Consider the following 27,720-nt stretch of genomic DNA (forward strand, 5'->3'; position numbering starts at 1 on the left):
CCAGCGCCGGGAAGGGCATGGCCCCGGCGGACCCCCGGCGGTGACTCGCGCGCCCCGGCCCCGCGGATGCTCTGGGCGCACGGCTCCCGTGTGTCGCGGCTTCCGAAGGACAGGTGAGGACCGAGCGCGGCCAGGGCGCCCGGGGGTGGGGTGGGGTGGGTGGTGCTGGCTCTGTCTGCAGGGGGTGGAAAGAGTTGGGGGCGGCCAAAGGAGGGACTCTGCTGGGTTTGGGACGAGAGGGGAGGCGAACAGACACGTCGAACTGTTAATCTTGGCACCACGTCAAAGGGCTGAGGGGGCTGTTACCCTCCAGGGGAGAAGCTGGCGGCATCTTGAGGGAAGGTGCGTGGAGCAGGTCTAAGGAACGCTAACCCTTTCTCTTTACTCCTACCCTCCCCTCTCCGAGCGACCCCTCGCTCAGGCACCCCCGGTTTCCAGGGAGTCACCAGCCGGATCTCCAAGTAAAACCGGCTGCGCTCTTGGGTTGGTGGGGGGAGAAGCCACTTTTGCGGAGCCTCTTAACAAATTCCTCAGGTTCCCGGCACTAAAACCCTCTCCCCCGTTCCTCACCTCTCCCCCACGCCGACCCCGCTCCTCCTCCTCCCCTGGAACAGAGAGACGGAAAGCCCCCGGGGGTAGCGGGGTGGCTGAGCCGCGCGGAAGCTGGGTAAGTCGCCATCTGGGACAGTGTCCGGCTCCCAGGCCTCGGAGGTCTGCAGGGCCGCCGGGCCGCGCCCCGGGAAGGCGTTGGAGCGGCCGCCGGCAGCCCGCCGGGGGCGCAGGGCCACGCGCCCGGCCGCTGCAGGTTGTCCCCCGCCGGCGGGGAGGAAGGCCGAGCGCCGCGAGCCACGGCCCCGGCGGTCCTGCAGGCTTGGGGCGCCTTCCCTCGCGGCCTCGGGGCTAGGGTTCCCTGGGGCGCGTTCCTGCGGACTTCGAGGGGACCTGCGTGGAAGGCGGGGCGGAGAGCGAGGCTGCAGAGGAGGCAGCGGGCCGTCGGGGCCAGGCCCGCCGGCGGGCGCACGGCGCGGGCCGCGAAGCCCTTGGCAGAAGCCCCGCGCGGAGGTCAAGCGCGCGGGCGGGAGCGGGGGAGGCGCGGGCTCGGAGAGCGAGGAAACCGCTCTCCGCGGGGCTTCGGGAGCCGGTTCGCCCCAGGGCGCGGAGGAGGAGCCTCAGTGTGTGTGTTTCTTTTCTTCTCTTTTTTCTTTTTTTTTTTTTTTGCAAAGCTGCCTGCACCGTCAGCTCCTTCTGGGCAGCTGAAAGGCGAGACGCGTACAGGCTTAAGGGTGTATCTATTTCGAGGTCCTGTAAAGGATGGAAAAGCTGCGGATTGGGGATGCCCGTGCCGCGTGTGATCCGATGGAGAGCTTATGATCAGAAGTTAGGGGTTGCCCAGAGCAGGGGCGAACGGACGGGCGCGTTTCTCTACGCTGTTCTTTACTGCCCGTGTGCATTACCCCTTTCTAAATAAATCTCGTGCAAGAGTTGACAAAAATATCCCACGATGAAGGCCAGAATGGATGCATGAAAAAAATAATCGCTGACGTTCTAAAGGAGGTAGCTGATGCTAATACTTACCTGACCATCTTTTTCCTTCCTCCCTCCCTCCCTCCTTCCCTCCCTCCCTGCCTTCCTCCCTTCCTCCCTCCCTCCCTCCCTCCCTTCCTTCCTTCCTCCCTCACTCCCTCCCTCCTTCCTTCCTTACCTCCCTCCCTTCTCCCTCCCTCCCTTCCTTCCTCCCTCCTTCCCTCCCTTCCTTTCTTCCCCTTCTCTTTCTTTCTTCTTCTGCTTTTTGTCCTCTTGATCATATTTTTGTTGGCCTGAAGATTCTTAGTCAGGCACTTTCCGTCGTCTATCCGATAGTAGATTTTTCAAGGATTTCCCCCAAACTTTCTCCCTGATAAACAGTGACAGTGAACCAGCTCAACGTTCTGGTTCTTCCAAGAAAAAAAGTTTTTTAAACAGAGTAAACAAACCCACAGACAATGGAATGAATTTGGCTTTAGCGAATGCCTCTGTAGGCACGTTTAAGAAGATATAATTAAAACTTTAAAGGATGTCATTGAAAGAAGGAAGCAGTCCTGATAGCAAATTGAGATGCTTTCTGTTCACGTATGTACAATATATTAATGGCTCGGAATTAACATTATAGGTGGACACATATGTATTTTTATTATTTATTATGGAAACATAAATGTATCTCTTGTCTCTATACAAACACAAATATACATATATATATACACACATTTATACAAATACATATGTGTGTGTAAATATACATTTATACAAGTATATATTTGTATATGTTTGTGTATCTTTGTGGGTGTCTGTGTCGGTGTGTGTATTGCGTATGCTCTCACAACGTAGTGAGAGTTCCAAATCGCAGTATCCAAGTCAAGAATGGAGGTTACGTTTTACAGTAACGATGAACGTTAATGGCGAATTTTTTTTTTTTTTAATTGTTTTATGTTTCTTGACGCAGATGTTCTGCTTTTGGGGGAAGTTGCATCCCACAATGCACGGTGCAAGTAAAATCTGCTGAAAATACAGACGTGCTCCCTTGGCACTAAGCGCCTCTGGTTTTGTGGTTCCCCCCCGACAGGTGTTCTGGGATAACGCCCCCCGACAAGATGCCAACGCGGGCGCCGTGGCAAGCACTCTCCGTGGTGCTGATTCTGCTCTGGGGACACCCGCGCGCCACGCTCGCCTGTCCTCACCCTTGTGCCTGCTACGTTCCCAGCGAGGTCCACTGCACATTTCGCTCCTTGGCTTCAGTGCCCGCCGGGATCTCTAAACATGTGGAAAGGATCAATTTGGGGTTTGTACCGCATTCTTTGTGAGCAATTTCAGCCTCCTCGCGTGCGTGTTTGTTTGGTTTTCCGAACGTGTCTGTGCATTCGCGCAACGGCAGATGTATCCTCCTTCATTCGTCCCCCTGTTTTGAGTTATCTGCTCCTATCTGCACTGAATCACGGGGACGTGTGTAACTGGTCTTTTGGGGGGCTGTCATCTGAATTGATCCACCAGCCACAGCCTCCATCACAAGGCTTAATAATGAACCGTCATGGACAACTTCAGTTCCTCGATAAGTCTCCTTTGATAACAATTCTTCAGTACACTGCAGATGCGAACGCATATGACACACAGATAAATACACTCATAGTATTTAAGTAGACCTCAGAAACTACTAGAGAATAATAATTTTTTTTTAAAAAAAAGGATGAATCAGACATTTCTGACACCTTGTAAGTTACCCTCATGATGTGATTTTGACTCTGATGAAATAAGAGTTCTTTCAGATTCTGCCTTTGGAAAACATTGATGTCTTTGGAACAGATATTTCTGTGCAGCATTTCAAGGAGGATTTTTCTGTTTTTATTCTGTTTTAGACACATCGATGCTCTCTATGCCTCAGTGTGAGTTGCTGTGAATTGTAGCTGCCTCATGTACCATTTTCATACTTGACAATCACTCGTACAATGTTAATAGCGAACAATCATTTGGACTCCTTCAGCAAAATATATTTGCCACTTTCTACCATCTATAAAGCAACAAAACGATTAAGGGTTTGAGGAGTAGCCACCATGGGGACATTTTAGAGAAATGGCCAAGCTTGAGTCAATGAACAAAAAGCCATAAATGTGCCTCGATATCTTTGAGTAGAGAGTTTTTTTTTTTTAAATTCTCATATTTATTCATTATAAAGTCCAGCAGTAAAATCAAAGAATGAGAAGTTAAGACAATAAGATAGAACCTTCCCTCATCCATAGCAACAGACCATTAAATAACTTTCTCCAAAAAATGTTGACAAACTTTACAGTGTGATTATCTGAAAATCTAACCAGAAGGATGAAAGCTTTTTGCCAGAAGAGGGGCAATTAACAGTTTTTTTTTTTTACAGCTTTTAAACCAGTTCCTGTTCGTACAATCGTACAGTTTATTAAGAAGAGGAACTTGCTTTGAATCAGGGTAAAATGGGTCATGCTAGGTTTGTGGGAAGGAAAAATGGAGTTTGTGTGTGATTTCTCTTCTCTCTTACACCTCCTGGTGTGCAAAATGCCTCTGCCTACGAATTGTGTCTTCCGCGGGCCGTTCCTTAGCATAGTGCCCCACTTCCTGGGTTACCCACTTAATCCCTCAATTCTGACCCCTTTGCAGGGCACAGAATGGGGGGTCCTGTCAGATAGGCCATAGGGGGCCCCCTAAAAAGGGTAGGGGTGAGGGTGTGACTCCTGCCTAAGAGGCATGAATACCTCACCTGTTGTGTGTTGGGGGTCTGGGCTGTCAGGTTGGAACTGGGTTTGGGGAAGATACTGCAGGCACCCTAAAAAAAAAAAGTTTAACTGATGGCTCTAGTCGTGCAAAGACCTATAAACTGTATCTGTCAAGCTGTTTGCAGCTCATTCACATTGTTCAAGATGACTTTCTTCTGCCCAGCTTTAAATTGCCGTGCTCTGTAAGTGGGGGCACTTAAGTAGCGTTTCAATTAGAACACAGTTTTTGGAGGTTTCATTTCAAACAATGGATGGTGAACACGATGCGTTATGGTATCTTAAAGGCATTGCCCCTGGGAAGAAATTTAGATACCAAAATGCTTGTTTTTCGTACTGCGGCCAATAGTATCTTGAGATGGTTTTGTATTGTGTTAAAGATAAAATGAGGGGGGGGGGGACAAGTAAGGAATAGCTTCACTGCGCCAAATCTATGACTTCCATCTGGCTTAATTTGTAACATGATTCAGTGTGTCACATTTTTAAATCACTCTTATAATGTCACAGCACTGTTTCTGAAAATCAGTCTCAAAGTAGAAAATGAGGCATTGTGCATTCTGTTGGGGAAAAAAAGGGGGAAGGAAAAAAGAAACAAGATCAATGTTTACTACAGATAGAACTCAGGATCTGCACTGTCTTTTAGCAGTCGGCAAAGGGTTTAAAACTCTCAAGGAATGAGGGATTCTTGGCAGAGCACTCATGGAATTTTTCATTCCCACACACATTTTTTTTAGGGTTCTCATTCAGCATTGAAAGAACATTGGTTTTTCCTGTTTCAACAGCCCCAAAAAGCTTTCTCAAAAATTATCTTCCAAATATTTCTGAGTACGAAAAACAATCATCCACTTAATGTCTAATTTATAGACCTTTAAAGATTTCTTTTTCCCCCTTGATGAAAAGATGACTTTTGATGACATCTTTCTGGAATTTCCCACATGCCCATACTGCTTTTTGTTTTTTTATTTTAAATTTTACTTCAGATTTTATTTTAAATTTAAATTTTATTTTAAATTTTACTTTATTTTAAATTTAAATTTATTTTAAATTTTACTAGATACTCATAGATATCCATGAAGCAGTTTCACATATATTTATTTTTCTTTCTTTTTTTTATTGAGATATCACTGACCTATACCATTATGAGTTTCAGGTGTACAACATAGTGATTCCATATGTGTGTTTCTTGCAAAACCATCCTGTACTTCTGATATTAAGAAACCATTTCATCTAGGTGGTTATGTAGTCACTAATTGCCAATCAACAGATGAGGAAGGTAAAGAGGTAATCAATTACAGAACGGGGCTGTATCCCAGGTCTTCTCAGCCCCCATCAAATTCTCTTCCTTGAATGCCACGTGAATTTCCCCATCTCTCTGGTGGTTTTTACACAGACGCAGAGAGAATTCATCCCCACCCCTCAGGTGTGGAGGGAGACGGAATCACCTCCTCCGCTTGGCATTCAGGTGTTTCCCTTGCCTTTTGTGTGTCCCAGAAAAGTTCCTCCATTCTTATGTCTGACACCAACAACACTTGCATCTGTAGCTCTTGGATGTCTCTTAAAGACAAGCACCAAGAAGATAATATAGGGGGAAATCCTGTAGGATTTATATAGGTGATAGATAGATGATAGGTACATAGATAGATAGATAGATAGATAGATAGATAGATAGATAGATAGATAGATAGATAGATAGATTAGATGGACAGATGGATAGATTCATGGATGGATGGATGAATGGATAGGTAGGTAGATAGACAAATAGATTAGATAGATCGATAGGTAGGTAGATAGATAGAATGGATGGATGGATGGACGGATAGATAGGTAGGTAGGTAGATAGATAGATAGATAGATAGATAGATAGATAGATAGATAGATATGATGGATGGATGGATGGTTGGGTGGATAGAAAGACAGATAGACAGACTGACCAACACTCTCTCATGCTAAGGCAGTTTCCACTCCTGATATTTGAGGCTGAGTTACTCTCTGTGTTGGGCCCGTCCTCTGCACTGTAGGGTGCTGAGCAGGGTCCCTGTTTTCCACCCACCAGGTGCCACTCACACACCCCAGCCAGTTGTGACACCCCCAAAATATCTCCAGACCTCGTCCAATGTCCACAGTAGAACTGTTAACTCTCCAAGTTCTTTGCTGTTTTGCGTCGGAGGTGGAACCCTCTGCCGCCTTTCTGTCCCGCGGACTTGCTGAGGATAAAGGCCTGCTTGTCCCTGTCGCTTGATTTGTTCTCTGCTGAATCCTCTGATCAGGGTTTCTTAACTGGGCCATTTCTCTGTAGTATTTTACCTCTTACCCATCAAAGAGAGCAGAGGTCAGCTGAGAAGACCCAGGAGCAAGGCACTACAGAGGAACGGGGTTGGCAGGGCTCTCCATATAATGGTCCATTGACCGCATGAGTCAAAACGAGAAACAAGAAACGTGATTACCTTTTATGATATTTCCCCGTCATGCGCAATTTTGGATCCTTCTAGTGGTACCCTAAGAGGATGGGGTACATGTCATTCCATATGAAGTTTCCTTTGCCTGCCTTGGTCTCATTAAAACAATGCAGTGATGAAAAGCGTTCTTTGAAGAGTCAGAAGCAATTGAGGTGAGCGGTTTTTGCGGTCGAAGGTCATGTTGCCTGCACTCAGCCAGCATTTATAGCGGAAAGGTGCTTCCTAAGGCTGGCTCTTAGGGGAGTAATTACCCAGCTAAAAATTGGGATCCGCTTTGAGGCTCATGGGTGTTGATGAGAAAAACTGGACCTGGCTGTCATCTGCTGAGTTAGCTATGAGCTCTTCGTGTCCTCTGCAGACATAGTTCCTTTTATTTAGGTGACGAGGGGAAACAACAAATGGTGTTACGATAGGTGTGTTTCACTTGAGCAGAAGCACTGACCCAGCGTAACTGCCCGACAACAGAGCAGAGTCCAGGATTCTCCATTCATCTTGTAATTCATTCTCCAGGGATTAACGTTGGGGATTCTCCGGTGCCACTAGCAACGGCGGAGAAACGAGGAATTTCTGTCCCAGTCAAGGAAGCATCAATTGTCTAGGCGGAACCAAAACCCAGAACACACCAGGATGTTTACAAACAACTTAAATCATCCATCGGAACCGGCAACTCGTTTCTGTGAAGTCGGGGTGGCCTTGTTCACCTGCCAAACATTTCACTTTGGTTCTTTATCGTAGGGAATCTCCTTCTCTCATTATATGCAAGACTGCTTTTGATGCCTGTTTTATTTTTTTTGTTTCTTTGGTTTTTGGTCCATTTTTTAACATTTTTTTATTGATTTATAGTCAGTTTACAATTTTTTTTTTGTCCATTTGGCTGGCTATATGTCTTTGGTATGATTCCCAATCGCAAGCAGAATTTCCAATGAGGGGCCGTTTCCACCAGCTTCCTTCAAAAGCCTAAATCCCACCAACCACATTAGCATTCACCAAGTCAGAATTCCCAGCCTCGAATATGCCTTAACTGAATGAAAGCCGGTTAAAACAATGGGTCTGTTTCCTTCCCACCTTAGACAAGGACACTGAAGACAGGAATGTGCTTTGAGAATGGTACCGTTACAACGTTTTGCTTCGTTGCCCCCTGGGCAGGCTGGGAGATCCTCCCCAGACGGGACTGACGAAGTCAGTATGTCTGATTGCCGTGTTTTATATTTTCTAGGTTCAATAGCATACAGGCCTTGTCAGAAACCTCGTTTGCGGGACTGACCAAGTTGGAGCTGCTGATGATTCACGGCAACGACATTCCCAGCATCCCCGATGGGGCTTTAAGAGACCTCACGTCTCTCCAGGTAAACCCGGACGTTATGAGTGACATTGATTGCAGCCTGTAGGACCACGAAGAAGGGACTGAATGAAACAGCATTTAAAAAAAAAAAAAAATGAGCTTAATGTCATTCGTTTCCTGCCCTTTGTTCTGGTTTTTTTTGTTTTTGTTTTTGAATTATACACAGGATTTTCTGCCCTCCCCGTCTTTGCAGGTCTTCAAGTTCAGCTACAATAAGCTTCGAGTGATCACGGGGCAGACCCTGCAGGGCCTCTGGAATTTAATGAGGCTCCACGTCGACCACAACAAGATCGAGTTCATCCACCCGCAAGCTTTCAGCGGCTTAACGTCCCTACGGCTCGTCCACCTGGAGGGGAACATGCTCCAGCAGCTCCACCCCGCCACGTTCTCCACGTTCTCCTTTCTGGATTATTTCAGACTCTCCACCGTCAGGCACCTCTACTTGGCGGAGAACAGGATGAGAACCCTCCCCGCTGGCATGCTCCAGAACATGCCACTGCTGGAGAACCTTTACCTGCACGGGAATCCGTGGTCCTGTGATTGTGAGATGAGGTGGTTCCTGGAATGGGATGCGAAGTCCAAAGGTAAGAACAGCCAGTGTGACTCCTGGATGCCCTCTCCTTACCGTTCTGGAAACATTCCTTTCTCCAGCATGCCGGTGTTGCTCTGTCTTGGGTCGGCTTAAATCCCATCCCCAAATCAGCGAGGCAGGAAATGTTACAACTTAAATGTCAAGACACCCCCCCCCCCATTGCATAATTCAAATGTGTGTGTCATTTAGCAGAACATAGAGTAACCATCATTTAATCGACCACAGACCGTTGACCATGGTTGGCATAGAATGGGTGTCTGGAGTATTATCTTTAACCGTGGGCTACAGCTAAAGGTGAGATTTTTCTGTGCATCCATGTCCTATGGGAAATACTCAACGATGCTTGGAAAAGAGAAGGCTGGGCGTGGCTGTGAGATTATGATCTTATTACGGGGGAAGACAGGTGTTCTGTATTGATCCAGAGAACAACCACAGAAACCAGGATTGACATGTAGACGTTGCAAGAGAGGATTTTGAATCAAAATAAAGATTCTCTTTCCCACCCCCTTCTCCAAGCCCCACATGGGAACCCGTCCTCAGAGCCCGTTAGGTTTACCATCTCTGAGTCTCTTTGTCCGTTTCCGTCCCCACCGCCACCAGCCTGGGGCTGCCTCCTTTCTTAGGTGTCTAAGGATGCACATGGAGCATTCTGAGCGGGTTTTACTGCGACGTTGATGGATCACATTCCTCTTGAATCAACGCCTGCTCAGGGCAGTGGTCAGAACACATTTTTCACTGGTTTTTCACTGGTTTCCACCCACTCCCCATGCTCCTGCAAGGGGCTGGCCCCACTGTCCCGTGTATTCACCCAGTTCCATCTGCACTGCTCTCCTTTCTGTCCCTTGCACTGTCTGAACCCATTTCCAACTCACCGTCGCTGGACTGGTTCAACATCTGGCAAGAATACTCTTCTGCTGGATGCTCAAGGAGCTGGCTTCTTTTCAGATTTTGCATCTTCACTGAAAGTTCTCCTCTGAGAGGCTCTCCTATCCTGAATTTTGACTTAGCCTCTCAGCCTGTGTGCATCTGGGGACTTCTGGCACACCCACCTCATGTCACAGTTTAACTTAGGCACTGACGGTGGTCAGGTGGTCCCCCCCCCAACCCCGTGGATTGGTGGAGACTGTCAGGTGGTGTCATCTGTCGCTCCACTGCAAATCTGACATCAGATTTGCTCAACCAGGCAAGCGATGGGGAAAGACAGTAACATACCCACTGCTTCATAGTCTCAACCAGAAATGTCACATGTCACTTCCATTCCTAGGTCAGTGCTTAAACCCCCGTAGGTCTGGGCGTGGAGAAGGGTGGGGCGTGCTGAAAATCCTTTGGGAGACTCATTTCCCAGCAGAAACACTACAGTATGGAAATGGAATCGTGAAGCTTTTTCAGTCAGCAAGACATAGTCATTCTGGAGATTCACGTGTGTGCCTTTGTGTGCGTGTGTGTGCATGTATGTCTCTATATGTTTGTGTGTTTCCTCTGTGTGTATGTGCGGTGTGTATTATATTTGTTTGTCTCATATTTGTGTGTGTGTGTGTGTCTGTGTTGGGGGAGGTATGTGAAGCCATCATATTTGCAAATTGGGGGTTTTTGCTTTGAACAATGCATGGAAAACCCATGTTCAGTGACGCAGAAGTAAATAGGGTGACACCAGCTAGAAGGTTTATAATACTCCGGGTCACAGACGATGGGATGTTGGCTGGTTTGTTCCCAGTGGGATTAGATTAAACAAGTAGGCAGGTACCACGAAGACTGTCCAAAAAAAAAAAAAAAATCTTCGTCTTCTACTCTCCCCAATAGGAGAGATGAGGGCAGCAGTGACTAATACAGAAAAGCCATGAGACGTCCAGCAGGGAAGAAAACATAAGATGGCTCTACAAATGTCCGTTTCAGGGGTCTCTTTACCATTCAAATAGACATGTCAAGTAGGGCGTTGGGTGTGGGGCTCAGGAGGATGTGTTTGGACGGCAGCTGCACATGTGGAACTCATCGGTGGTGGGTGGATGCTAATTGAATCCATGCACGCGGGCGAGGCTGTCTACGGTGAGGGCAGACCAAGAAGTGGGAAGCGCTTAGACCGAATCAAGGAACGCTTCATCCCTAATGTGTTGGCCGGAGAAGGAGAAAATTCTGGAGGATTTGGTGTCCCAGAAGCCAAGCGTGGAACATGAATCCAAAAAAAAAAGTAATCAGTGCCTGAAATGAAAAATTCCAGCAAAAGAAATAATTATAAAAGGTAGACACGGTTCATGCCAAAGTTTGGTCCTGCAACCTGGAAATATTTTCGTGGGTTGCAGTTCCTTATGCAGATTCTCCTGGACCTTTGTAAAAGGTAAATTGTATAATATCTGTGAATAGAGATTCTTTTTAAAAAATTTTTGAAGGATAATTTATTTACAATGTTTTCTTAATTTTAAGGGTACAGCAAAGTGATTCATTATATTTATCTATCTACCTATCTATCCATATATTCTTTCTCAGATTCTTTTGCTTTGTAGGTTCTTACAAGATGTTGAATATAGTTCCCTGTGCTGTACAGAAGGTCCTTGTTGTTTATGTATTTTATATAAAGTAATTTGTGTTTGCTAATCGCAAACTCCAAATTTGTTCCTCCCCTCTCCCTTTCCCTTTTGGAGACTGTAAGTTTGTTTTCTATGTCTGTGAGTCTCTTTCTGTTTTGTAAATAAGATCACTTGAGTCATTTGTTTTAGATTCCACATATACATGATATCATATGATATTTGTCTTTCTCTGTCTTAGTTCACTTAGTATGATCATCTCCAGGTCCATCCATGTTGTTAAAAATGGCATGATTTCATTCTTTTTTATGGCTGAGTAGTATTCCACTGTATATATACACCACTTCCTCTTTATCCAGTCACCTGTCGATGGACATTTAGGTTACTTCCATGACTTCCATATTTATAAATAGTGCTGCCATGAACATTGGGGTGCATGTATCTTTTCGAATTACAGTTTTCTCCAGATACATGCCCGGGAGTGGGATTGCAAGATTCCTTTTTAACTAAAAAAAAAAAATACCTTTTAAAAAAGTACTCATTACTCATGTTCAAGAAGTGACAGAAGCCGGGTAAGTTACCACACACTGCGCTAAATGGGTTGAAAGTCCGAGGTGACGTCGGACAGGCAAGGTGGGCAAAGCATTAAATCATTCTGGAAATGCAGCCCCCGCCCCCAGGTGAGAAAACTGCAGATGAGGGCTTTATCCTCTGGCCGTTCTCCGGTCCCCTGACTTACGGGGTGTGTGTTCGATTATGTGTTTCAGGCATTCTGAAGTGTAAGAAGGACAAAGCTTACGAAGGGGGTCAGCTGTGCTCCGTGTGCTCCAGCCCCGAGAAGCTGCACAAACAGGAGATTCAGAAGCTGAAGGACATCACGTGTCAGAAGCCGTCCATAGAGTCCCCTCTGAGGCAGAACAGGAGCAGGGGTAGCGAGGAAGAGCAGGACGCAGAGGAGGACAGTGACAACCAGTTCCCCTTGGAGGGCTTCCAGTATCCCCCGTGGAACGTTTCTCTGAATATGAGCGACGAACACGGGAACACAGTGAGCTTGGCCTGTGACATCAAGAAGCCGATGGACTTGTACAAGATACACTTGAACCAAACGGACCCTCAGGAGCTGGAAATAAATGCGACCGTCGCCTTGGACTTTGAGTGTCCGATGACTCGGGAAACGTACGAGAAGCTGTGGAAGCTGATCGCCTACTACAGCGAGGTTCCTGTCAAGCTGCACCGAGAACTCGCGCTCGGGAAAGACCCCCGACTCGGCTACCAGTACAGGCAGGATGCGGACGACGACACGCTCTACTACACGGGCGTCAGAGCCCACGTCCTTACGGAGCCAGAGTGGGTCATGCAGCCGTCCATCCACATCCAACTCAACCGGCGTCAGAGCACGGCCAAAACGGTGCTGCTGTCCTATTCGTCTCAGCACGCCCTCACCGTGTCCGCCAAAGACGCGCGGCAGGCCCGGAGCAGGAGCTGGGTGATGATCGAGCCTGGCAGAGCGGTGCAGAGAGCCCAGACGGTCTTGGAAGGGAGCCCGTGCCAGCTGAGCTGCAATGTGAAGGCTTCCGAGAGCCCGTCCATCTTCTGGGTGTTCCCGGATGGCTCCGTCCTGAAAGCACCGGTGGAGGATGAGCACGGCAGGTTCTCCATCCTCACCAGCGGCTGGCTGAAGATCAAATCCACGGAGCAGTCGGACGCCGGCCTGTACCAGTGCATCGCTCGGGTGAGGGGTGAAACGGATCGGATGGTGTACAGGGTCCTTGTGCAGACGCCTGCCACGCCGCCCCCCAATGGACATACGGTGACCGTTCAGAAGGACCCAGGGGAGTCGGTGATGCTGCCTTGCCGTGCGCTGGCCATACCCGAAGCCCAGATTAGCTGGATCCTCCCAAACAGAAGGATAGTTAACGATATGGCTAACACGTCCCACGCGTACATGTTGGCAGACGGAACTCTTTCCATCCCAAAGGTCCAAGGCAGCGACAGTGGTTACTACAGGTGCGTGGCGGTCAACCAGCAAGGGGCAGACCATTTTACTGTAGGGGTCACGGTCCACAAGAAAGGATCTGGCAGGTCATCCAAAAGAGGCAGGCGCCCAGGTGGGAAGACTCTTCCTGGGGGAAGGGGAGACGTCGTGGAGGACGAAGGGGGATCCGGCATGGCAGACGGAGACAACGTGTCCAGGACGGTGCTGCTGCACCCGAAGGACCAAGAGATGTCCCTCAAAACAGAAGACGACGGAGGTATCCCCGGAGGTCAGAAAGCCAAGAAGGGGCGAAGGAAAATGAAACCCTGGAAGAGTTCTGAAAAGGAGCCGGAGACAAACGTCGCTGAAGGTCGCAGGGTGTTTGAGGCCAGACGGAGAATAAACGTGGCCAACAAACAGATTAACCCGGAGCACTGGGCAGACATTTTAGCCAGAGTACGCGGGAGAAACCCGCCTAAGGGAACAGAAGTACCCCCGGTCGTGAAGAGCACCACCCTTCCAGCGGTGAGTCAACAGGTGACGTCCCTTTCGCCCGCCGTGCGTGCCCCGTCAGCATCGCCTGTGCGGACCGCGACCAGCGTTGAAGAGTCCTCAGGAGATGCACCTTTCTTTGGGGAGGAAAAGCAGGCGTCTAGCGCTGTTTCCTCCACCAAGACAGCTCCAGTCGAACATGGCCACGACGGGGCAATCCCCGCCGAGCCCCACGTGACAAGCACGCGCCCGGAAGGACTTAGCGACGACGAGTTTTCTGCGAAGACCAAGGCTGAGGCCCCCACTGCAGTTGACTTGAAGTGGGCCGCAAGCACAACGGCTTACCAGTCCTCTGCTACTCGGTCGAGCCTGGGCGTGGTCCACGGAGAGCCCACCACTGGCAACGAAGCCACGGGGCGCTGGTCTGCACGAGACGCTGGAGCCGAGCCGGAGCGTACGCCCAAGGAGTATGAGTCGCCCCTGGACGCCACCTCCTTGGCCGAGTCTGAAACGGTGCCCAGCTCTTACCCAGATCTGGAGACGAATTCAGCACCAGGTGGGGCTAAGAGGAACGACTTGACCACTACGGACGTGACTGCAGCCCCCACGCCGGGGGTCGCTGACTCCAGGATGCCCGAGCCACTCGAAGACCCCACTTTAGGAGAGCCAGGTGTCCCAGCAGAAGCGCAGCTACAGGAGCAGACAGACGACCCGCAGCTTCTGGAAAACGGTTCGAGCCCTCAGGGCCACCCGCTGATGGAAAAGGGCAGAGAGGGGGGTTCTCAGACACGGCGGGGAGGGGGTCTGCATGAGGGAGACGCCGTGGACTCCAGAAGTGCTGAGAGCAGGAGGCGAGGCGCTGAGCCTTCCCCTCCGCTTGACCCTGCGCTGGAGGTGACGGACACCGTCGCTCCCTTCCAGCATCCCAGGGGAACCACGCGTGGCCCTCTGTGGGACGCGGGCGCCACCACGGTAGCAACGATGCTGATGCCACCCCAAACGGCCACTTCGCCACCGGCCCTGACCTCTCACGCTTCTCGAAAGAGGCCCAACGGCAGGAGACGACTTCGCCCCCACAGGTTCCGGCAGCGGCACAGACAAAACCAGCCCACGACGCTCTCCCCGGGGGAGACCTTTTCTGCTCCACCAACGACGCGCGTACCCGAAATGCAGACTCCAAACCAAGCGGCCAGTTTGCCGGTTCCTGCGACCGCGGTTGACAGCACGGCTGGAACAGCAAAACAACTGGATGTGGAGAAGCACACAGAACCCGCATCCAAGGGGACATACGCACGCCGGAAACACGGCAAGAGGCCGAACAAACATCGGTACCCCACGTCCACAGACGGTCCTCCAGCTTCTGCGTCCAAGCCCAGCCCTGCCCCAGAAGAGAGACACAAACACGTCGTCACCCCCAGTTCAGAAGCTGTCCCTTCATCGACAGCCATCTCTCTCCCAACGGGGGGCCCACGTGAGATGAGCAGAGTGGAAGATTATAGGACAACCACCACGAAAGTAAATCTGTCTCATGATAAACTGCAAGGGACAATTCCTGTATCAGATGGAAGGGAAATTAAGAACTATGAGGTCACAACCATCCGTGGCTACGAAACTGACAGGCTCGTCCCTGGCGAGTCCATCACGGACGTGGCGTCCCCTTCTGGGGCCGAGGTCTCCACGGTGGGAGGATTTAAGGCAGGATCCTGTCCTTTTGGCTTTGAAGGGAACGCGAGCTGCAACCCCCCCACGTCGGCCCGGCCTGAGAGGCTGCGGACAGACCGCACCGTCGCCAGCTCTTCAAAAACTCTTACAGACTCGCCCCTTTTAAAAGAGCTGCAGGACGTAGATTCTCCTGCTGAGTTTTCACCTTTGGCTGCCACCTCTGCGCTGTTGCCGCAGGAAGACGTCACCAGTTCGACGCCTCCCTCAAGCGTGAAACTAGAGGCGTCTTCAAACCAGGCAGAAACCAGCCTCAGGGAGGAGGGTCATCCCGCAACCACTCCAGCCATGACCCAGTCCGAAATTCGACCCCAGAGTCAAGTGTCGCCACCGTCCCCAGCGGAGCAGCCGGCATCCCCCAGCGTCCCACCCACAACCCCCGTGTCTTTGGCACAAACCAGCACGAATCCCACGCCTCTCACTCCAAGACCGTCGCCGACATCAAGAGCTTCCAAAGACAACGCCCCCTTCAACCATGTGGGGGTCCCAGGAGCCCGAACGCCGTCCGTGCCTACTGAAGGAACACCGCGTACGTTGAGGCCAAATGAGTTTTCCAGCCGGGACAAACCTAACTTCACTCCAAAGCAGGAGTTAGGAAAGGAAGCGTTTGACGGTAGAACCAAGAACGTTCTTCCACCACGTGGCCCAGATGCGAGCGCCCAAGTGTTCCAGCCACCTGCCAGAGTTCCCGACAGGGTGCTCCCTCCCAGAGGGACGGTGAGGCCACCACCGCCTGTGGCCACACAAAGCTCCCTGAGACACTTTGTGCCTTCCCAGGCCCCTCGGCACCTGACCAGCAAACCGGAAGCCACCGCATCTCCGTCGAGGGCTCGGCCAGAGCACAGGCATGTTACAACCCCAAAATGGTCAAGCACGACAGCTCCCGTGGTTCCGTTGCCCGGGTCCAAACCGGACCTTCCCAGTTCATCAGCGGACCGTGCAGCTGGCCGATTCAGCGGCAAGTCCAAGCTGTTCGGCAGTAACAGCCTCCCCGATGTGAGGGACCCTGCTGGCAAGCCCCCAAGTGCGAGAGCTCCTCACTACTCCAACGGAAGGTTGCCTTTCTTTTTCAACAGGACCCTCTCTTTCCCGCAGTTGGGAGTCACTCCGAAGCCCCAGATACCCACCTCTCCTGCCCCAGCGATGAGAGAGAGGAAGGTCAACCCAGGCCCCTACAACAGGATCCATTCTCAGAGCGTCACCCACGTGGATTTCGGTCCCCCGGCACCTCCGGTATTACATCCTCCCCGGACCGCGGCGCCGCCCTCGACCAACGTCCAGAGCGTCCCTCTGGTCTACTCTACCCGGAGCCCCATCCCCACCTTGACGCCTTCCGTCCAACCTTCCAGAAGCTTCCATCAGAGCAGCTCAAAGCTTTTCTCTGCCGGGGGACTTCCTGCGTCCAAGTTCTGGGTGCCTGGGGAAAAGCCCCAGATCGTCACCAAGTTCCCCCAGACCGTGTCTGTCATCGCTGAGACCGACGTTGTGTTCCCGTGCGAGGCAACGGGGAAACCCAAGCCCTTTGTTACTTGGACCAAGGTCTCCACAGGTAGGGGATTTGAACGTCTGCATTTTAACTAGGGCTTGTGTAAGGGGTTGTCTTGAGTCTGGGACTCCAGGTAGAACCACAGACTCTGGGGAAAGGACAGGTAGATGGGACAGGAAGGGACGTCTGAGAAGCCATCAACAGACATATTCCTTTACGAGAAACGGGAAGCAAGGAACCAGAATGGGTGTGAGATCTTCACGGAGCCGTGGAAACACGTATGAAGTTCTTTGGATAGGAAGGGTCCACAAAGACGCCTCTTGCCTTCTCCCAGGGGGATCCAGTGCAGAAGTCTTCCACAAGCCCTTTGTGGGGGCAGGGGGGTGGGGATAACAGTGCAGAGTCCCCTTGTCCTTCCACTGGCTTGAGAAGTCAGTACAGCTTGGTTTGCACTCATCACGCATTGCTTGGATTTAATCCTAGAGATACGGGCATCAGCTTGGGATATCATAACAAAGCACCGCAGACGGGGCACCTTACACAAGAGGCATGTCTGGTCTCCCGGTCCTGGAGGCTGGAATTCTGAGATCCAGGTGTCGGCAGGGCTGGTGTCTCCTGAGCACTCTCCCCTTGGTGTGCGGACGGCCGTCTCCTCCCTGTGTCCTCCCGTGGGCGTCCCTCTGTGTGTGTCTGGGTCCTCATCTCCTCTTCTTTATAAGGACCCCCCTTCTATAGGATCAGGACCCACCCTAGTGACCTCATTTTATCTCCATCATGTCTTTAAAGACCCCCATCTCCAAATCAGGCACATTCGGAGGTCCTGGGGTCAGGGGTTCAACATGTGGATTTGGAGGTGGAGTTGGGGGAGGCACCATTCAGCCCATGACAAAGGTCTTTTCAGTGACCTCTACCTACTTGGCATCCAGGGCTGGTGCCCCAAGAGCACTTGGCTTCGTAAAAATGACCATCTGCTTTGTCGATGGTAACACAGACTCTAGATGACAGAAGAAAGTAAAAGCTGAGATGGGAGGGAGTGGCTTCAAGACAGCAGAGCAGAAGGACCCAGAGTTCACCCTCGCCCACAAATACATAAAAAAAAATACACCGACACGGGGAACAGTTCTCTTAGGAACAGCTGAGGAGCTGCGCGTTGCATAAAGGACCTCTCTTCTCCTCTCTCAGCACGGCTGTATCTTTCAGGCTCAGATTCTGCTCAGAGGGTTAGGGTTTTGGTTTTTTCCCCAGTTTCCATTTAGACAATCCAGGGTAGGACTGACGCGGATAGCGCCGTCTCTCCGGCTGCACCTGCCCCGCTCAGCTTTATCTCACACACGTCAGATGTGCTCCGATGGTGAGCAGAGGCGCTGAGCGTAGGGAAGTCACCGCCGTCTTTGATCCGCCCAGCGTTCCGCTGCAGATGCTTTCGTAAAGACTGAATAAGGGATTTGCTTGAAGCAGCAGATGGGGGGCGCCAAGGGGTTTTCATTCTAAAAGGGGTTGTGCCTTTGCGGGAAAGCCCCTTCCTCCACCGGGACGCCCCATTTGCATTCACGCTAGGGGTCTTCCGTGCCCTGTGCCCCTTTAGAGCATCCGTGGCCCACGTCCCCTCCCTAGACATGCAGACACACTCCTGTCCTCGGTCAGGAATCTGCCTCTGCTGCTGGCTTCTCCCCTGGAAGCCAGCCAGCTCATGGCGTGCACAAACCACTTTCCCTCACGTGCACCCCAGCGTTGTCTGTCACCCTGGAACTGCACGATGCCTGCGTGTTATGGAGCCTTTTCTACCCAATAAACCAAATCAGTGCCCTCAACCTGGGCAGATGCCCCTGGAGTGCCCCATCCACGGTGGAAAGCCTTGTCATGGGGCGCGCAGATAACTCAGAAGGTGGAAGCCGTGAGTCATCCTTGGGGTGGGGGCTGGGGAGAGCTTCCAGGGCCCGAGGGCTCTGTGCGAAGGCAGGACTCCCGTCTTAGAGGAAATCATTAGGGGAAGAAGCAAAGGAGCTTGTCGAAACTCAGTGATGGAAGCGTGGGACCAGGAACCCAGCAGTGTGGGAGAGGAAGAGAGGACTGAAACTCGGGGTCTTCCAGTTTTTAAATATAGGATTCATTATTATTTAGGGATGGTGACACCAGCAGATCAGGAGATGACTGCCACTGAAGCGAGAGTTGGTCACTCACTGTCCCCAAGGGGAGAGGTGACACTGCGCCACACAGGGTTGCACGGGGACGCACCAGGGTCAGTCAGGAGGCAGAGGAAGAGGGAAACACTAGACAAGAGCTTTTATTGTGGTTCCCACAGAAAGGAACGGGTGAGGCGGGGGGGGAGCAGTCTTAGGATGGGCTCGTGTGGACAATTTCAGCAGGTCCTGGTTGCAGGGCCTGTCTGGTACCCGGCTCTGGGGTGATGAGAACAGGTGGACGATGGCCCTGAGTGTGGGAGCCCCTTAGAGGATGCCCTGGAGTGAGGGGTCGTTTTGCATTTGAAAGGTGAGTTGTTTGCTATATGCAGAAATTGGCCAGTCCTGGGCAGGGCAGTCCCTCCAAGGTCACCAAGACCCCTGATGTCAATGCATCAGAAACACTTAAAAAATACAGACCCGGACTGTGGCAGAGCTCCGAGAGGATGAGCTATAAAACATGTGTCGTGTAGAGGGAGGGAAGAAACAGTGACGCTGCCAGGCACCATCTAGAACCATGAGTTGGTGCTCAGCTCAACCAGGCTGGGCAGAGAATGAGCTGCCCAGCGTAACTCTCAGAAGCCTGGCTGGGCAGAGGTGGATGGTGACTGCCAACCTGGGGCACCCCTGCAGCCAAACAGTAACTAAAGTAAAGCAGGAGGCCACCTTGGGAAGGTCCGGGGCTCATGGCAGCTTCCACAATTGTCCATGAGACCCCTACTGGCTGCCCTTGGCTGGAAGGTTACGGTTATGCACCCTGATTTGGGGGTTAGTGCAAGATGGAAGAATATCGGAGGTGTTGGGGATGGGTCTTCGCTTTTGTTGTTTGGACATGAAGCGGAGGATTAATTTAAGTCATGATCCTCGTCTGGTCTGTTTGAAGGGGCACATCTGTGTTGGACCTAATGGCACCTGCTTTTGACTTCCAGGAGCTCTCATGACCCCACACACCAGAGTCCAGCGCTTTGAAGTCCTGAAGAACGGCACCTTCGTCATCCGCAACGTACAGGTGCAGGACCGCGGCCAGTACGTGTGCACCGCCAAGAACTTGCACGGAGCAGACAGGATGGTGGTCCTGCTGTCCGTGACGGTGCAGCAGCCCCAGATCCTGGCGTCCCACTACAAGGATGTCACGGTCTACCTGGGAGACACCATTGCCATGGAGTGTCTGGCTAAGGGGACCCCAGCTCCCCAGATCTCCTGGATTTTCCCCGACAGGAGGGTGTGGCAGACCGTGTCCCCCGTGGAGGGCAGGATTACTCTGCACGAAAACCGGACCCTGTCCATCAAAGAGGCGTCCTTCGCGGACAGAGGCGTGTACAAGTGCGTGGCCAGCAACGCAGCCGGGGCGGACAGCCTGGCCATCCGGCTCCACGTGGCGGCCCTGCCCCCGGTCATCCACCAGGAGCGGCTGGAGAACATCTCGCTGCCCCCGGGGCTCAGCATCCACATCCACTGCAGCGCCAAGGCCGCGCCGCTGCCCAGCGTGCGCTGGGTGCTCTGGGATGGCACGCAGATCCGCCCCTCCCAGTTCGTCAACGGGAACCTGTTCGTCTTCCCCAACGGGACGCTCTACATTCGCAACCTGGCACCCAAGGACAGCGGGCGGTACGAGTGCGTGGCCGCCAACCTGGTGGGCTCGGCGCGCAGGACCGTCCAGCTGACCGTGCAGCGCGCGGCGGCCAACGCGCGCATCACCGGCACCTCCCCGCAGAGGACCGACGTCCGGTACGGGGGGACCCTCCAGCTGGACTGCAGCGCCTCGGGGGACCCCTGGCCGCGCATCCTCTGGAGGCTCCCGTCCAAGAGAATGATCGACGCGCTCTTCAGGTATGTGGGGTTGCACCTGCCTTGCCGCCGATCCCTGGGGTCCCACGCTCGCCTCGCCTTGGGATGCTGGGCGCCCCTCTGCATGGAGTCAGGCAGCAGAAAGGATGCCTGCTGGTTCGGAGTGAATCCACACAGACGTTGCTTCCTGTGTGTGCTGCGTGGGGGTGGCAGGGGGGCCGCTTTCCCTTCTCACACGAGGAAATCTCGTCTTTATAAATGGATGCAGAGCACACACCTTGATCTTGCCCTGCTCCCCCACTGCACCCTCCCACCAAAAGAATGACAAACCAGTAGATTTTTTTTTTTTATTGGGGGGCATAATTAGGTTTATTGATTTATTTTCAATGTAGGTACTGGGGATTGAACCCAGGACGTAGTGCATACTAGGCATGCGCTCTACCACTAGAGCTATACCCTCCCCACCCAGTCGGTTTTGTTTTAATGATCATAGTTTACCTGTATTTTCAGTAATTAGATGAAACAATTTAAGTTGTCTTCTCTGTTACCTAATCTCAGCAAAACCCATGGAAGCCTCAGATGTTATGTTAAAATGGTATTAGGGGTAGAAGGAATGTATGTAAAACAAAAGAAAGTTTTAAAGGCATTATGACTGCATGAGGGTAGTGCATTTGGAATTCTTAAAGTTCATTGTGGCTAAGAAAAAAGGGGAAAAAAAAGCACCTTCTGTTGCCCTGCTTTAAATTTCCATATCTAGGGAAGTAAGTCTCAACCAAGGGAGATTTTGTCCCCAGGGACATTTAGTCATGTTTGGAGACATTTTTAGGTGGCGTGACTTAGGGAACAGAGTAGGGGGGGGCATTACTGGTGTGTGGTGGGTGAAGACCAGGGGTGCTGCTCAACACCCCACAGTGCACAGGGCACCCCCACCAGAGAGTCCTCCAGCCCCAGTGTCAGTAGTGCTGAGAAACTCTGCTTTATCAAGAAAAAGTATTATCTGTCTCTCTGTCGACTATCTATCATCTATATCCATTGATCAATCATCTATTTTAATCTATCATCACCTATCTGATATCTACCATTTATCTATCTAGTATCTATCTACCTATCACTCGTCTATCTATCATCTAATCTATTTGTCTATCCATCCATCCATCCATGTATCTATCCATCCATTCATCTAATCTATCTATCTATCTATCTGTCCATCTTATCTATCTATCTAACCATCTATCTATCCATCCATCCATGTATCTATCCATCCGTCCATCTAATCTATCTATACATCTATCCATCTGTCCATCTAATCTATCTGTCTATCTATCTTTCCGTCTAATCTATCTATCTAACCATCCATCCATGTATCTATCCATCCGTCCATCTAATCTATCTATCTATCTGTCCATCTTATCTATCTAACAGTCCATCCGTCCATGTATCTATCCATCCGTCCATCTAATCTATCTATCTGTCCATCTTATCTATCTAACAATCCATCTATCCATGTATCTATCCATCTGTCCATCTAATCTATCTATCTATCTATCTATCTATCACCTATCTATGGAAGTGCTTGTCAGCTAGATGGTTCTATGCCCCAGGGCACACTCATGAATGTCTGACGATATTTTTAATTGCCACAACTAGTGGGAAAGAGATGCTACTGTTTAATTAGCGGAGACCAGGGACGCAGCTCCACACCCTACAGTGCACAGGATGCCCCACCCCATCAGACAGTCCTCCAGCCTCTTATATCAGTAGTGCCGAGGCTGAGAAATCCTGGGTTAGATCCCAAAAAGGCAATGCCTGTCTAATAAATGTTTCAAGATGTAGGGGAAGAAGGCAATGATTGGCAACATGGAAGTGAAGACATGTCAGTGGCGCCATGTTGGAAATCCCCTGGCTTGATGTGGGCCTTCAGCCTCCACGGCCTGGCAGCTCAGGCCGGGAACCTCAGTGTGGGTTCCTCGCTGGGGCGTGACCAAAAGCAGTGCCCATCCAGGATACCACGTACCCAGTTGTCCCTGCAGTGTCTTCCAGCTGAGCCTTTGCCGTGCCATGTGGAGAAGTGTTTTCCATTGATGTTGGCAGGGTTGAGGCGGTGTTGAATGGACGCTGAAGAAAAAGAATGTTGCTCCCGTGTGAATTGGGGCCACCCTCCTAGTATCTCACGATTCAGTTGTAAACCACGGTCTCTGTATAGCTTCATCATTCTTAGATTCTGACTCGCTCCGTTCTCAGGGGCGTGTAATTCAACAGCCCAAGTGAGCGTCATAAACCAGCGGGCTCTTTTCCCCGCCTACACATTGGCACTATTTGGAAGCAGAGATGTCAGACTTCCATGTCTCGAAGCCAAGTCCCCTGCGATGTGTGCACATGGGCAGTTTTCAGAGCTGCTCTGTTGGTTCTCATTATGCCCAGGCTAGGAGCTGCTGCTACAGAAGTGCCGAAATGTTTACAGACATGTGCTACTGTACTCATTTTTGGATTCTAACTCCAAGAGACACCAAAATATCTCTGTCTGCTCTACTGTCATTGAATGACCTACTAATTCATGTTAACTTGACTCTCACTCATGGCCAACAAAACCATTTACTTGGTCCTTGTTAGGAGGAGGTTGGATGAACAATAATCGAGTTACTAGGTTGAGTTCCATCACAGGCAGACATTTTTGTTTGTTTGTTTAATCGATGACAGAGTTCCAGACAGGCTATTAGAATGACATAGTGTGCAGCAAATATTTAAGGATGAATATTCAAGCTCCCCTGGCGGATGCCACTATTATGATTTATATGAAATTGAGGGTGTTTTTTTTTTTTTTTTTCACTCTGGACGTTTTTAAAGTAGGAACTTCCCAAAATTCCAAACATTAGTTCTGCATTGCTGAGGTACACGCCAGTGTGTATTTCTGGAAACGTCACATGCCAAGGAAGACTCTTGTATTGTTCTCGCCATGTTGCATCTTCACACGGCAAATCTTTCTTAAATATTAAGTCAGCAGTGTGTGAGTTCAGGTCCATCCCATGAGGGAAGGGAACGACAGCATGGGTGGGGTGGGGTGGGAGCTGGTGACGGTCATTAAACTTTTGTTACAGATTCTAGGGAAGAAGACTTTAAAGCAGTAGCACCAAGCTCTGAAGAATGCAGTCTTAGCATCGAAACTCTGGGTCCAGCTGCGGTTACGTGATCCATTGCGCGACCCCTGCCTGGTTGCCTTGTAATGGGACACAATATAATCAAAAATTGCCAAGAGTAAAAACAGCCTGTAAAGCACTTTATTTAGGAACAAATTCACCTCTTTCTAAGGTTGGTGTGTATTCATTCTCTCCACGACTCTAGCGTTTCATCTGATTTTTTCATTACAATCAGCTCCACGCTGACCCCCATGCAAATATTTGGTCCCCACACCCCCACCCTCCCACACTACGTCTGCGACTGCATCGCACATCTTCAGTGGCCAGGCCAGCCAGAGGTCAGACTTCTACTGGAGAGCTGTTATTTGTGGTAAATAAATCACTTCCGCATTTGGACGCCATATCCCCTCCAGGCTGCAAAAACCAGCTGACGTTTTGAGCGGTAACCCTTAGCGCTGGTCGTTTTCAGAACCATCTGTTTCTGTTTCATTCCGGTGACCTCAAGCCAGGGGAGAGTGTTTGGGAGACTCACATCGTACTCCTTGTTCTTTCTTTCTTTTTTTTCGTCAGCTTTGATTCCAGAATTAAGGTGTTTGCCAACGGGACCCTGGTGGTGAAATCTGTCACGGACAAAGACGCTGGGGATTACCTGTGTGTCGCCCGGAATAAGGTTGGGGATGACTTTGTCGTCCTCAAGGTGAACGTGGTCATGAAGCCAGCCAAGATCGAACACAAAGAGGAAAATGATCACAGAGTCTTCTACGGGGGCGACCTCAAAGTCGACTGCGTGGCCACCGGGCTCCCCAACCCTGAGATCTCCTGGAGCCTCCCGGACGGGAGCCTGGTCAACTCTTTCGTGCAGTCCGATGACAGCGGTGGACGCACCAAGCGTTACGTTGTTTTCAACAACGGCACGCTCTACTTCAACGAAGTCGGGTTGCGGGAGGAGGGCGACTACACCTGCTTTGCTGAAAACCAAGTTGGCAAGGACGAGATGAGGGTGCGGGTCAAGGTGGTGACCGAGCCCGCTGCCATCCGGAACAAGACGTACTCTGTGGTCCACGTCCCCTATGGGGACGTGGTCACCGTGGCTTGCGAGGCCAAAGGCGAGCCCACGCCCAGGGTGACGTGGCTTTCTCCGACCAACAGGCTGGTCCCCACCTCCTCCGAGAAGTACCAGATATTTCCCGACGGCACTCTCCTTATTCAGAAAGCCCAGCGCTCGGACAGCGGCAACTACACCTGCGTGGTCAGGAACAGCGCCGGCGAGGACAGGAAGATGGTCTGGATTCACGTCGACGTCCAGCCGCCCAAGATCAACGGAAACCCCAACGCCATCACCACTGTGCGGGAGATAGCGCCGGGAGGGAGCCGGAAACTGATCGACTGCAGAGCGGAGGGCATCCCCACGCCGAGAGTGTTCTGGGCCTTTCCCGAGGGCGTGGTGCTGCCGGCCCCATACTACGGCAACCGGATCACCATCCACCGCAACGGCACGTTGGACATGAGGAGTCTGCGGAAGAGCGACTCCGTGCAGCTGGCTTGCATTGGGCGCAATGAAGGTGGAGAAGCCAGGCTGATGGTCCAGCTCACGGTCCTGGAGCCAGTGGAGAAGCCCGTCTTCCACGACCCGGTCAGCGAGAAGATCACGGCCATGGCCGGCCACACCATCAGTCTCAACTGCTCGGCAACGGGGACCCCGACGCCCAGCCTGCTGTGGGTCCTTCCCAACGGGACGGAGCTCCAGAGTGGCCAGCAGCTGAACAGATTCTTCCACAAGGGGGACGGCAGGCTGCACATCAGTGGCCTCTCATCCGTGGATGCTGGGGCTTACCGCTGCGTGGCCAGGAACTCGGCGGGCTACACCGAGCGGCTGGTCTCTCTGAAGGTGGGGCTGAAACCCGAGACGAGCAACCAGTACCACAACCTGGTGAGCATCATCAACGGCGAGACCCTGCAACTGCCCTGCACCCCTCCAGGGCGCCGGCAGGCACGCTCCTCTTGGACGCTGCCCAACGGCCTGGTTCTGGAGGGCCCCCAGACGCGGGGACGCTTCACCCTTTGGGAGAACGGCACCCTCACCGTGCTCGACGCCTCGGTGTTCGACCGGGGGACCTACGTGTGCAAGACACACACCGAGTACGGCCCTTCCGTCGTGAACGTCCCGGTCATCGTGATTGCCTACCCGCCGCGAATCACCAGTGAGCCCACGCCGGTCATCTACACCCGGCCCGGGAGCACCGTGAAGATGAACTGCATGGCCATGGGGATTCCCAAGGCCGAGATCACCTGGGAGCTGCCGGACAGACTGCACCTGACGGCGGGAACGCAGGCCCGTCTCTACGGGAACAGATTCCTCCACCCGCAGGGATCCTTAACCATCCAACAGGCCACCCAGAGAGACGCGGGCTTTTACAAGTGCACCGCGAAAAACATCCTTGGCAGTGACTCCAAGACAACTTACATCCACGTCTACTGAAACACCGGAGCTCATGGACCCCACGGCCGCTGCTTAGGGAGTTGGCACAAAGCCTTGTTTGTACGGGAGGCTGGGGCCCGAGAGTTGGAGCTCTGAAAGGATGTGTCGTGGGTCACCGTGGCCGCCCCGACCCCCGGGTTGGATTTCAGGCTCATACTGACCTTGACCTACGCTTGTTGATGAAAGGAAGGAACGCAGACATTGGGGAAACTTTATTCCGTGTTTACAGGATTCCATGTGTTCTTGCATTTCTCAGCACTTGGGTGCAAACTGCCGTCTCTGTGTTGCAGACACTGCCCGGATGCTTTAAGGAGCATCTCTAGGATCCTTAAGGAACATCCATGGAAAAGAAATGGTAGACAGTCACAGTGCCTTGCTACCCTGAGGAAGACACATCGCCTTAGTTAACCCGCTGCCGTTTTAACATGGTAGCACGTTCTAGAATGAGCACCCATCATCTGCTGCCGTTTTAACGTGGTAGAACGTTCTAGAATGAGCACCCATCACCTGCTGCCGTTTTAACGTGGTAGAACGTTCTAGAATGAGCACCCATCACCTGCTGCCGTTTTAACGTGGTAGAACGTTCTAGAATGAGCACCCATCTTCCCCTTCTTTCCTCTGTCACTTCAAATCTTCAGTTTGCCCGACCAGGGCTGAAAACCAGAGTGATTGATTTTTTTTGTTTGTTTTTTCATGTACAAGTTTCATACAATACAGCTATCATTTTATATGAAAGAATATTTTCTCCCTGGAACTCACTTTTTAAATACTGTTTTATAGATATAGATATAGATACAGATATATATTATAAAATTTTTTTCTTTCTAATCAGACGATGAGAGTAGAAAGAGAAAGACACGCTTTCTGTCTCATGAAAGGTAATAAATTATTGGTCTTTACAAGACTTGGATACATTACAGCAGTTATGGAAATGCAATTAAAAAATATTTCCCTCCCCGACTTCCTTCGTATTCATTAACCGCTAGAATATTTCCTTTCCCAGGAACCCTACGTTGGGGGAGGCTGAGATGCTGGACTTCCTTGTTTATGGAGTTAACCCTGAGAGAGCTGTGGGGGCAGGGAGCGGAGATGAGAGGAAGGGAAGGAGAGAGTTAAGTTGTGGCCCCACAAAATGAATCCAGAGCTTTTAGGAGAAGCCTGGAATATCCCACATCCTACGAATTTGTGTCCACGGAAAGTAGGAGACCTGTTACTTCCATGACTGCTTTACTGTATTTTTAAGGTCAATAAAAATGTACATTTGATAATAAAATAATATTTTCCAAACAA

The 27,720-nt window shown here is 51.1% G+C and overlaps 1 protein-coding gene across 1 annotated transcript; it reads left to right on the top strand.

Annotated features, from left to right (window-relative positions):
* LOC135320396 (matrix-remodeling-associated protein 5-like) lies at positions 1 to 27,720 on the top strand. Its single transcript, XM_064483498.1, has 7 exons — positions 1 to 113; positions 2,600 to 2,815; positions 7,941 to 8,070; positions 8,260 to 8,650; positions 11,945 to 16,912; positions 19,959 to 20,859; positions 24,522 to 27,720. The coding sequence occupies exons 1-7, from the start codon at positions 67 to 69 to the stop codon at positions 26,428 to 26,430; spliced, it is 8,562 nt and encodes a 2,853-aa protein (XP_064339568.1). The 5' UTR covers positions 1 to 66; the 3' UTR covers positions 26,431 to 27,720.

Source organism: Camelus dromedarius, chromosome Y, assembly GCF_036321535.1.
Source record: "Camelus dromedarius isolate mCamDro1 chromosome Y, mCamDro1.pat, whole genome shotgun sequence".
Classification (NCBI taxonomy): domain Eukaryota; kingdom Metazoa; phylum Chordata; class Mammalia; order Artiodactyla; family Camelidae; genus Camelus; species Camelus dromedarius.

Excerpts from the sequence above, each read along its gene's own strand:
- LOC135320396 (XM_064483498.1), top strand. The coding sequence starts at position 67 with ATGCTCTGGGCGCACGGCTCCCGTGTGTCGCGGCTTCCGAAGGACAG. Across the intron at positions 2,816-7,940 it reads GTGGAAAGGATCAATTTGGG|GTTCAATAGCATACAGGCCT; the intron begins GTTTGTACCGCA and ends TATATTTTCTAG. Across the intron at positions 20,860-24,521 it reads ATGATCGACGCGCTCTTCAG|CTTTGATTCCAGAATTAAGG; the intron begins GTATGTGGGGTT and ends TTTTTTCGTCAG.